Consider the following 11,245-nt stretch of genomic DNA (forward strand, 5'->3'; position numbering starts at 1 on the left):
GCTGCCCGGCGAGAAATTCTCCGAAGGAAAAGAAAACGCTGAAAACTTTATGACTAGCTGAAGATATGCCACACAATCTGTTTATTGATTTATAGCCCCGGGGAAAGTGCTAATAAAACGCAGGGAGGCTGCTGCCTGTTTTGGGATTATGTAGGGGGAAATCCCTCTCTGTGCGATCGTAAAAATAACTATAACTAACTTGCTCACGCCCGGCACAGCCCAACCTCAACTTTCTGTATATATCTCTTCCTTCTCGTAGATCTTTAATGACTCCAAGACTCGTAAATCGTTTAGTTTTCGGGGGTGGTTTTAGCTCTATATATAGCCAGACATCGGGTTGGATATTTTTGGGATATATCCAAGGCACGCGATGCTCCCCAGCTCATGCCCATGCTCAGCCATCTGCCAGATGTGTAAATTATAACTATCGAACGCGGGGAGAGGGATTAACTTCCTTTTGGGCTGGCAATTTATGCACAAACACAGAATCTGGTTTCTGGACTCAGGCACGTAATTGAAAATCAACAAGGCTAAGCAAATATATCCAAGGCAATCGTAATTATCAGCCGGACTCACTGAAATTACCTCACAGAGTCACGTACGTGAGCCTAAGTAAACATCCTTTTTCGAACGGAGAGAAGTTGGGTTTTATTATTCTTTTTTGGCAACTCTCATTGCACACATCCTGTCCCGGAGGTAGGTGATTCTTATCGCCTTCTCTTGGAGATTCAAATGCCGATTCATGGCCAGACCAGACAATAGAAGGGAAGATATGTCAGATCCTTTGCAAGAGGCAGCTGTTCAGGATTGGGTTCATCATACACACATGTGTGGGGATTAACTGTAAGGACACTGAGCAAAACATATATAGAAACCTAAATAGGAATAAAATATTCTAAATATAGGGCAGGCCTGGTCAAGTCTATCAATATAACTCTATACAGTTTCCAACTCTCACTATTCATAAGTTATTAGAGAATATAATTCCTGAGATTCAAGATGCTGCCCGTTTGGACACCTATTTTTCTATTTTCCCTGATGATCCTGTCTAGTGTGTGGGGTATGCCTTGTAAGCACAAAGATATCCTTCCCTGGAAGGCATTAATAATGCTCTATTCCTAGTGATGCTCAATATAGAGGCTTTGGAAGGGATTTTTGGCCATCATGAGTCAGTGGCCAAGTCTCATTGTCCAGTTGAACTGAACGGTGAGTTTTTATGTAGAAATAATATTTGTGATAAATAAATTTATATAAATTTGTAGCCGCTGTAAGGGAATTCCTTTCCTGGCCCAATGAGCCAGTTAACCAAGACCAGACAGTTCCTGAGAAGGAGGTCCAGCCGGAGAAGGTAATTGATCAAGAAGATCTTGAGAAGAATAAAGTGGAGGTGCCCCTCAACTTTCAGAGTTTGGAACTACAACCAGTTATCGAAGCTAAAGTAGAGAAGGTCCTGGAACCGATTAAGGAGTCCAAGGTTCAGGAAAATGCCAAAGAAAGAATTCGACGGGCACAACAGCAAAAATTGCCAGGAAATGTTAAAGGTAAATAATACTCTTTGTTATATTATTTATTTAAAACTTGTATTTTAAAATTGTTTTATTCTTTAGACCGCAAAACGAGGTTGGTTAAGCCTCATCTGGTAAACTACAGAAAGGAAAATGCCAACAAGGAGACCAATCAATTTATGGAAAACGTTTAACTGACTTACTTATTTATATTATTGCATATTCTAAATTTTGTTTAAATGTATTAAATGTTAAAGTCCTGTTAGTTTTTTGTAAGTGTAGCTTATCTGAGAGGATCTCTATGGGTCCTTCGCCTTGCAATTAGAAATGATTAGACGGTCGCCACAATCAATTAACGATTTTTTTTTACCAATGGTACCTACTCTCAATTTATTTGGCCAGCGATCGGGGATGAGGGATGCTGATAAACAAGCCATTAGATGCACTTGAGATCGCAACAGGACACCGCTTCAAAAGGCAGGAGGTGTAACATCTGCCCTGGCATTCGAGTAGCGAGTCCTGAGTCCCGAATCCTGATCTCTTTTTTTGGGCGTACGCGTGCTGCAACTCGATCGATCGATGGATGGATTGAAGGATAAGGATTCCCAGTAAGTTGGCGTAACTCGATCATCGGCATGATCTCTCCGTTCACGCGTGGGGCAAAAGGATTCGGCACTTGACAGCTCCAGACACATGTCGGGACTCATACCACAAAATCCTTGGCCATATGCTGCGATCTCCCCAAAAGGGAAAACAACAAAGAAAAGGATCTCCCCTTGGCATGCGTGTGAGGCAGCCACCGAATGCCTTTTACATTAAAATGCTTTTCAGTGCGCGACAGGAAAAGGATTTCCTGTAATTACTCGCCGAATAATTAGGTAGGTTCCAAAAAAAAATTAATCATTCATCTACTCACAGAACTGAATAACTGAATGAATGAGTGAGTGAATGATAAATCTCTGAAAAATGGTAATTGGAAATTGTGATAAATTGAGTGACAAAGTCAAGGCGAAGAGTTGTGAACTGAGTGAGGGGAAATCTTATATTTCTTATAATAAATTCACAGAATGAATTGTATTTTAAAAATGAAAACTTGAAGACACTTTCTGTAGGGATTTAGGAGCATTATTCTGGGTCATAGATTAACCCTGTGAACGGCCTTTCTCTCCATTCTACCTTCTGTTTTAAATCCTCTTTTAATACAGGAAAATACTTTAAAGTCCGCTTTTAAAATCTCTTAATCCTTTAACAAAAAACGTACACACATTGAGAGCTAAAGTTAACCCACATATTTTTCTATAGGCCAAGGGACCTTCATTGTTTTCTCCTGTATTTTGAACCCCGGGGAACTTTACTTCCATTGACCTCAGATGTTGACTCAATCAGCTTAAAAGGGGACAAAGATGCGGGTCGGAAGGTACACTGTAGTAATAATGTTTATAATTGTATTTATAATTTAAATTAAAATAATATAATGTATAAAATTATCAAGTGGGAATTTAGTGAGAAGCCACTTTATAGCTGCACAAATTGTAGGGATTATTACTTGGCAAATTAGGCCTGAAACAATTGTTTAAAAATGGTTTCCCTCTAATTCTATATTAATAAATTTTTTTTATAAATTTTAATACCTTAAATATTTATATTTAATATTTCAACTGGTTAAAATTTCTTTAATTTTTTTTCAGTACATATAACATATATATTTACGATCTCTACGAACATGTCCACAGCTGTCGACAGAAAACAGCTGAGAGATATGGTAGAGAGAGACCCGAGAGAAACAACTGCAAAGAGCATGCGCGCAGAGAGAGGGATAGATAGAGAGAGAGAGAGAGCGTTTCAACAAAACCCGCTGCACGAGCACGATCGAAATCAGTTGAACAGAGCGCGCGAACAGATACAGATACTTCCAGTCCGCCGTCAGATACAGATACAGATACTCTTGCAGTGTGCGTCGTCGTCGCCGCATTACTCACTCATCCGCCAGGCCACGAAGATACATTTCGCAGTGCAACTGGCAAACTGGATTTGCCACCCAAAAGAAAAATACAAATAAATAAAACAGAAACCCAAACAATTCCCGCGTTAAGTGAAAAACGTAGCCAATTGCAGCGAAACTTTCAAAACTCGAACGCCGCAGCGAAATAGTAGAAAAGTAGTTCAGAGCGTGAAAAATACGTTACTTGCTGCGAAACATTGTGAAACGTATCCGAGAGATACAGATACAAGCCCCCCCTATAGAGAGAGCTAGAGAGAATAAAAACTACCGAGAAAAGTGCATTTGCAAAAGCAAATTCAAACCTATAAATAAAACCAAACCACAAAAATCCAAACAAATCGCGAACGAATATAAAATTTGGAAAGCCTCGACGGAAGATTCGCAAGACACAAATACAAGTGTTGGATTACCATATTTTCGATCAAGGTAAGTCGGTTTACATACTGTATATACATATATTTTCATTATGGCCCTCATTAACACTCGCAGAGTCGAAAACATGCCGAAGGTTTTTCGAGTTAACTTGGCTTTTATAGTCTGTCTGTTTTGATGTGACTCTGGCTAATTGACCTCCAAAACTTTAGTTTTTCCTTTTTTAAATCCCATTCTTGAAACGAAAATGGGCAGCAAATTGAAAGTTAATGAAGAGTTTTTCCAACTGAGTTGGTTGTTAAGCTTGTCTTAGCCCAGGGAAAATGTAGTAGTCAAGGAAACTGGTTAAATGTACCTCTTTTGTTACAAAATATAAAACAAAGGCAACCACAAAGGTTTAAGCACTGAAATAAATTCTAGTTTGTTGAGAGATTGAACTCATAATTGAACGTTTATCTTATATGTGAAATATCTGAAATATGATCAAATGTAGGATAGGATCTAGGATATTTACATAATGAAAAGTAAGTTATATTATATATCCCAAAGATTTGAGAATATATTATTGTATTGTTCACTTCGAAGATCCTTCCTTAGAACCCTCTCCTTTCTCTGTGTGTCCTTACAAAAGCCACACTTAAAATGCCAAGACGGCAGCTGCAAATGGAAACCGAACTGAAATTTTGTGGCCAAGTTCGATAAAGATGCATTCTGTTGGATTTCATGGTGGCTTCCCTGGCAATGTGTGTTATGTGGTTGTTATTGCCCTGTTTCTCGGTTATTCTGGCGTTCTGCCTGTGCTCCTTATTGCTCCTGAGTAAATGCGCGCGCATGCGCAAAGGATGTGGTCGGGGGGTTCTTTTCTCTGTGCAATCTTTGCAGCTGCAGGATCGAACAGCAGCTGCACCTGGCCTCGCCCGCTTAATTAATTTTCCCAGCTGACTCAGCTTTGCAGCTCTCTGGCGGAGGAAGGAAATGACAAACCTCTGACTGTGGCAAAACTTTGATAAGCACTTTGGAGTTCCGAAGAAAGAAGGCACTTCCTGCTGCTGACCCAAGGGTGGGGAGCGGGGAGCTTCTGATAGACACGTGCGAGAGGCAAATGCAGTATATATTTCCTCCATTTGTAGTTGCTTTCATTTTAATTTACATTTGACAAGAACAAGACCCAAAAGACCGATTCGAAATGCATTTGGCGCCATTTGGCCGACGCCGTACTTATATTTTTAAACGCATCAGCGACAACAAGACCGAAAGTCGTCACACATCCGTCCATCACACATTGGGGGCCACTGAGGGGCGCTGAGAGAAAATATCAGGGTAGAGCAAGTACAATAAATTCAAAAGAAATACTCAAATAATTTTTAAAAATTTTAAGAACAATTTTTAACAAATTTTTATAATAAATATTTGAATTTTTAAAGACCTGAACTCACAAAGTTTTCTAAAAAAGAATTATTTGGTATTTACTTGCACATTAATAAATGTATTTGAAATTTATTTTATTAACTATATTTTATTAAAGTTGATGTCTAAATTAACGTATAAATTAAAATATAAATGTATAAAGCAGGATATCCATGTGTTTAACATTCCAATCAATTTCTTTATTATTACAACTCACCTAGTTATTTCTCTCAGTGCCACTGGGGGGAAATGATGAATGGGACTGATGTTTTTTTTTTCTCTTCAATGGACAGACAGAGATGGCGCGACAGCGTAACAGAGACAGCGATAGCAGACGTCAGGCAGACGATGCATTTTCGCATTTTGCTGCCTCGATGGCGTTACATGATTTGTAATATCAGCAAACATACGTCACAACAACAACAGCAAAATCACTAAAAAAAGAGAAATAAAAATCAACTACAAGAGCAGCATGTGCATAAATGGAATCCGGTTCGGTTGCTGCCCGTCTATGTTTATTTTTAACAATATTCAGCAGATTATCATCTGTCGCCTGATGCAGCCTCCAATGAATGAACGAACGAACGAACGAGTTTATTGCCTTGAAAGATGGCCAAGAAAATAAAAATCAAAAGACACATACAAATTAACAAACAATGATAATTAAAGTCAAGAAAAAATTACACTAGATATGGGCTTAAATTGCTTAAGGCCTTAGTTTTCTATGCTCTGATTGTAAGGGGTAATATATCGATATATTTCAATTTGTTAATAGGAGAAACTAGGTTAATTTTGTTAAATATATTTATATTTACATACATAAAAGTAATTTCTTTAATATTCAACTTCAATTTCTTTAAAGAAATACCTTGGGGATACAAGAGACAAAACTTATTCATATTTACTGGTCATAATAGGTTTAAAAAGGTATAAGAATTCTTTATAAATTCTTGATACTTTATAATAATATTTTGTATACATAATATTCAAAATAATTTAAAGTATTGTAGTAAATTTATAATAGAGATACCTATACTTCCTCTATATCTGTTGACCAATAATTGTCCAGACCTTTTGCTCAGCTCATCTTCCAGAAATATCTCGAAAATTATATATAATTTGTTGTTTGTTTAATAAATCCCTATTTATGGGGAGCTGTCATCATGTCAACCTTGGCCACAGATCTCGCAGAAGAATCCCAATTCCAATTCCGAACCGAAACCAAAACCCAAAACGAATCCGTTTCGGCAAAAACGGAAGCCGCTCAGAAAGATGAAACGCGGTGGGTCGTCGCCTGGAGAAAGAGGAAATTGTGGGGCATAAACACCCGGCAAACGGACGGACGAATGACGGCCGACAAAAACAGACAAGATACACACACTACACCCCGCACACCACACACCACACACCACACTCGACACTCAAGACTCAAGACTGGAGAATCACACATATATTTGGCGGATAGCAAATTACGCACTTAAAGTGCTCGCCAAATGACAGGAAACGCGTCATTTTTACGAACTTCAAATTACGATTTTTTACGTTCGCATTGCCTTGTCTTTTGCACACTTAAAGTTCTCTTTTGGCTTAGTGGCAGCTACTAAGTAGCACGAAGAAGTCGCATATGTATATATTTTTCGTGAATGTAATTAAAACTGTGGCTGTGGCGCATTTCCTCATTTATTTTCTACAGGGGCATTTCCTTGAAACGCACAAAAAAAAGAAGGAATTACGAACGGGGGATGCGCATCCTGTTTCTGTGTGTGTGAGTGAGTGTGAGTGTGTGTTTGTGCGCAGGCGGACGTTGCACTTCCTGCCATTGACTTTTGTCCACCGAATAGTAACTGAAAACCATGAAGCGCATTTTCCCACTTCCATTTCCATTTCCCTTTTCCTTTTGCTCGTTTCCTTTTTCTTAAGCGACGCGTGCTGAGCACGAGTTAACTATTTCCCTCAACTCGGATATTCTATATTCTATACATTAATTTTTATATATTAATAGAACATTATTCTGTATTAATCAGACTTAAAGCCAGAGCGATCACTGATCAAAACGGAAACCCCGCAGATGGAATTCCATTTGGCAAACCATTTTGCTTTTCACACGCTTTTCCTCCCTCTCAGAGCGTGGGAGTGGGAAACCCAAAATGTACTTCAAGTGTTTTCATTGGCTTCTAAGACAGGCGGAAGTTGTTCTACACAGAGAGAAATATTACTACAAAAAAGATGTGGCTTTTATTTTAAATTTAAATGAGGGGTTTTATTTAATTTTAAATCTTATTAAATGATTTTCTTTATAAAGTAATGAAGTGTCATTTAATAGGGAAAGTTTATTGATTTAATACTTGATCAAATTTTACTTTGTTTAATAATAATTGATCATTTTGGAATTTCATACACTTTCTCTCGGTGTACTTGCCCCCATGGGTGGCTTGCCTTATTTTTCATTTAAAAATTGAAATGAAATAATTGAATTCACAGGGCACAGCCACAATTATGTAGTTCGCCTGCTGAGGACCGCCTGAAGATTGCTTAGAACTTAGTGGAGATTCTTAATGGGTCATTCTCCCATCAGGGGGGAGACTTTTCCGATTTCGAGGGCTTTGTTATTTCCCTTCTAATGGTGTCTAAAATGTCGCTTTACTGGGTCTTCGTTTAAGTTTATGGCATCCGCTGGCATGAGTCACTCTCACCCTTTGGTTTTAAGACTACAAAGGAGTGGGTTTAGTCAAAGATATGATATGGAAATAGTTTTTATATGCAACTGCACTCTATTTTGGATATAAATAGAGATATAAGAGAGTTCTAAGAGGGTTTAATCAAAGCACTTAAGAGCAGAAACCATAGTAAAACCTTAAGATATTCTATATCTTCTTAAGAAACTTATTAAAGAAAAAAACTTATTACAAAAAAATGTAGTTTTAAGATCTCAAAAGTATAAATTGATTTAAAAAACATTATTTCCTTCAAGAAGAATCACTTCAGAAGAGGCAATCTGTCCAAGGCTCACTTCCCCAGGCAACGATCCTTAAATTTGTAATATCTTTGATATAAAGATCTCGTTTCCTTGATACAATGTAGGAAAGACTACCCCCGATTTGTTGTTTATATTTTCTGAACTTGAGCATATTTCGTGGGAACTTGTTTGAAAGCTATTTAATGCCAACGAACTGTGTAATTAAAATTATACCCAAGACGGAGACGCTGACTCCTTACGCATTTCCTTGAGCGGAAGCTCCGATGGGGTTCCCCGGTGAAGTTTCATTCCGGAAAACTATTAAAGGTTCCCTTTTGGCGAGGCTTGAAATCGCAGCCCGGGGCTTCCGCTGTCATTCCCATTCCCATTCCCATTTCCATTCCCATTTCCATTCTTACCCACATTTCGCATTGACACCTTTTATGATCCGTCGGCGGATGTTTCGCTTGTTGTGTTTTTTATTTTTTAACCCCGGTTCCCATTTGGTGGGCTCTTTGTTTTGCTCGGCACATTCGCAGCTGCCAATTGGGCTGGTAATTATTTCCGCTCCGCTCTGCTTTTGACCTGTTCCCCGCTTTGTTTGTAATCGTAATCGCGGCAGCCTGGCCAGTGTTTCTATGTCAGCCACATGCCGATTTCCACCGATCTCCCCTCCACCCCGATCTGCCGCTTCCCCTCCCTCCAATCTGCACCGGAATGTGACCGGCGATCGATATGACAGCCGCGAGTAATGATTATTCAGCGCTTCCTTTCGCGTGTGCCCCGCCTCGATCCGCTAACGATACCGCCCATTCCGCCGGCAAACAAGGTCAGATTTAATAACAAAATATCAATTCAAAATATATATGTTTTCTGGAAATATTTCAAGAATTTTTGATGCTCTTTTTAAGGCAAATTTATGTTTTAAACGAAGGGAAAAATAATTCAGCATTAATTGGAATGATTATTATTTATTATTCGGGAAACTTAAGACAATGCTGATGTCAAATTTGGTGGGCTTAGCTCTTATGGTCTCTGAGCAGTAGAGGCATATTCTCATTAACGGACACGAACGGACAAGGCTTAAATATTTATTATTTTCCACAACCAAAGTCTAGGCACACCTTGTTACTAATCGTAGATACTCTATACCCATTATAGAGATCAGGTCAACACACTTATGATGCCGTACAACGCGGCGTATGCGTATTATTATTATTATTTGTATTTATACAGTTGCTTTTGTTTCGCGTTGCTGTTTTTGCGATTAAAACAATTGCTGGCTTGTGAAAGCACTTCCGTTGCACTAACCTCTCCGCCATGAGTCACGTATATAGTACTTGTTTATTAATCAGCGATTCCCTCTCTCTATCAGTGCTTTTCAGTATCGCAATGCAAGTGGAATCGAGCTACCCGAAATACGCCGGACGTGTGCCGCCCCTGGATTTGTCCCAGGTGAATGCTGGCCAGGATCTGTGGAGTGGCGGGAACACTCCTTCGTCCAAGCGACACCTCCATCATCCCTATCAAATGCTGGACAAGTGTCGTGGCGGCATGACCTTGATAAGTGCCAATTCCGCCTCCGCTGTCACCTCTGCCACCTCCGCCTCCTCCTCCTCCGATGACAACAACAACCGACTCCTGGAGGATGGCAGCACCTTGCTGCATCATCCCATGGGATCCGATGGCCTGCCCTTGGATCCCCGAGATTGGACGCGAGCGGATGTGTGGAAGTGGCTGATAAACATGGCTGTCTCCGAGGGACTGGAGGTCACCGCCGAGCTGCCCCAGAAGTTCCCCATGAACGGCAAGGCTCTGTGCCTGATGAGCCTGGACATGTACCTGTGCCGCGTCCCCGTCGGCGGCAAGATGCTCTACCGGGACTTTCGTGTGCGATTGGCCCGGGCTATGGCCCTGCTCTCGCAGGGATAATGGATCCTGATTCATCCCTCACTGGTTGTACATATCTCTAGGATTGTAGGTTAATATTAGCTTAGTTCTGTGTAGTTGTAAAGCCTAGTCCTTAGAGCTCTCGTCGGTTAAGTCCTAGCCATAGTATCCTGCATTTCTAATGTTGTCAAAGATTAGCTCTCAAGAATATTTTCTCCCTTTGAATATGAATTTTGGAACAAAGGAGAAACTGGCATATTATATAATGAGAATAACCAAGAGTGAAGTTAAAATGCTGTCCTATTAGTTGTTTAAGTATGCATCTGATGGAAAATATATAAAATGAAATTTTATAACTGAATGAAAGTGTGTTTTTTTAATGGGAAATGTTACAGTAATTAAACCCTTTTAGAGGTATTATCACTTTAGTCAGAAGCTTGTTACACTGTGAAGGAGTCGTTTCCGACCCTATAAATCATATATATTCTTGATCAGCATGAACAGGAGATTCGATCTAGCTATATCCGAAAGAAATTTATTTTTTTCCATATTTCTATCATTTTTTTAGGCAAAATTTTTCATTAATCAGCTTTTTAAAATTTGACAAAAATTGAAATTCAAAAAATGTTTAAACTGAATATGCAGATTTGTTAGCCCTATAAAAACTAGAACAGAACAACTTTCCGAATTAAAATTAATGCATTTTTGACTTAGTTTTGAGTTTTTTTTAACTTTGATTTGTTGAAAAAATTGTCATATAAAAATATTGGCAAATATAGGCTAAAAAATGGTATTGTAATTTAAGTCAGCAGCTTCAAAAACAGTGAAGGGACCATTTCCGAACCTATATGTCATATATATTCTTGATCATAATGAACAGCCGAATCGATCTAGCTATGTCCGGAAGAAATTTAATTTTTTCAAAATTTTAAAATTTTTTTAGGCAAAATTTTACTTAAATAAAATTTTTAAAATTTGACAAAAATTGAAATTTAAAAAATGTTAAAACTGAATATGCAGATTTGTTAATCCTATAAGAACTAGCACAGAAAAAATATCCGAATTAAAATTAATGGATTTTTGGCTTAGTTATGAGTTTTTAAAAATGTGATT

At 38.6% G+C, this 11,245-nt stretch overlaps 2 protein-coding genes across 4 annotated transcripts; both read left to right on the top strand.

The window, feature by feature from the left end:
* Nucleotides 1-872: 872 nt before the first annotated feature.
* Nucleotides 873-1,781, top strand: LOC110178504 (uncharacterized). 3 transcript variants are annotated; one of them, XM_086837786.1, is made up of 5 exons: nucleotides 873-1,069; nucleotides 1,123-1,206; nucleotides 1,263-1,348; nucleotides 1,406-1,541; nucleotides 1,608-1,781. In XM_086837786.1, exons 1-5 carry the CDS (start codon nucleotides 1,000-1,002, stop codon nucleotides 1,697-1,699), a joined length of 468 nt encoding a protein of 155 aa, XP_086693912.1. In that variant the 5' UTR covers nucleotides 873-999; the 3' UTR covers nucleotides 1,700-1,781. The 3 variants fall into 3 exon arrangements, with proteins under 3 accessions (XP_086693912.1, XP_020801314.2, XP_020801313.2); XM_020945655.2 differs by having other exon boundaries at nucleotides 886-1,060; nucleotides 1,263-1,541; XM_020945654.2 differs by having other exon boundaries at nucleotides 888-1,069; nucleotides 1,263-1,541.
* A 457-nt stretch (nucleotides 1,782-2,238) lies between these two features.
* Nucleotides 2,239-10,493, top strand: edl (ETS-domain lacking). The gene is made up of 3 exons (XM_020945632.2): nucleotides 2,239-2,383; nucleotides 3,194-3,933; nucleotides 9,628-10,493. Exon 3 carries the CDS (start codon nucleotides 9,635-9,637, stop codon nucleotides 10,172-10,174), a length of 540 nt encoding a protein of 179 aa, XP_020801291.2. The 5' UTR covers nucleotides 2,239-2,383; nucleotides 3,194-3,933; nucleotides 9,628-9,634; the 3' UTR covers nucleotides 10,175-10,493.
* Nucleotides 10,494-11,245: the final 752 nt, after the last annotated feature.

This window comes from Drosophila serrata, unplaced genomic scaffold (assembly GCF_035046125.1).
Source record: "Drosophila serrata isolate PLE 108 unplaced genomic scaffold, ASM3504612v1 contig_334, whole genome shotgun sequence".
Lineage (NCBI taxonomy): Eukaryota > Metazoa > Arthropoda > Insecta > Diptera > Drosophilidae > Drosophila > Drosophila serrata.

Coding starts and splice junctions, on each gene's coding strand:
- edl (XM_020945632.2), top strand. CDS start 9,635: ATGCAAGTGGAATCGAGCTACCCGAAATACGCCGGACGTGTGCCGCCC.
- LOC110178504 (XM_020945654.2), top strand. CDS start 1,000: ATGCTGCCCGTTTGGACACCTATTTTTCTATTTTCCCTGATGATCCTG. Junction 1,070..1,122: donor TAGTGTGTGGGGTATGCCTT/GTAAGCACAAAG, acceptor CTCTATTCCTAG/TGATGCTCAATATAGAGGCT. Junction 1,207..1,262: donor TTGTCCAGTTGAACTGAACG/GTGAGTTTTTAT, acceptor ATAAATTTGTAG/CCGCTGTAAGGGAATTCCTT.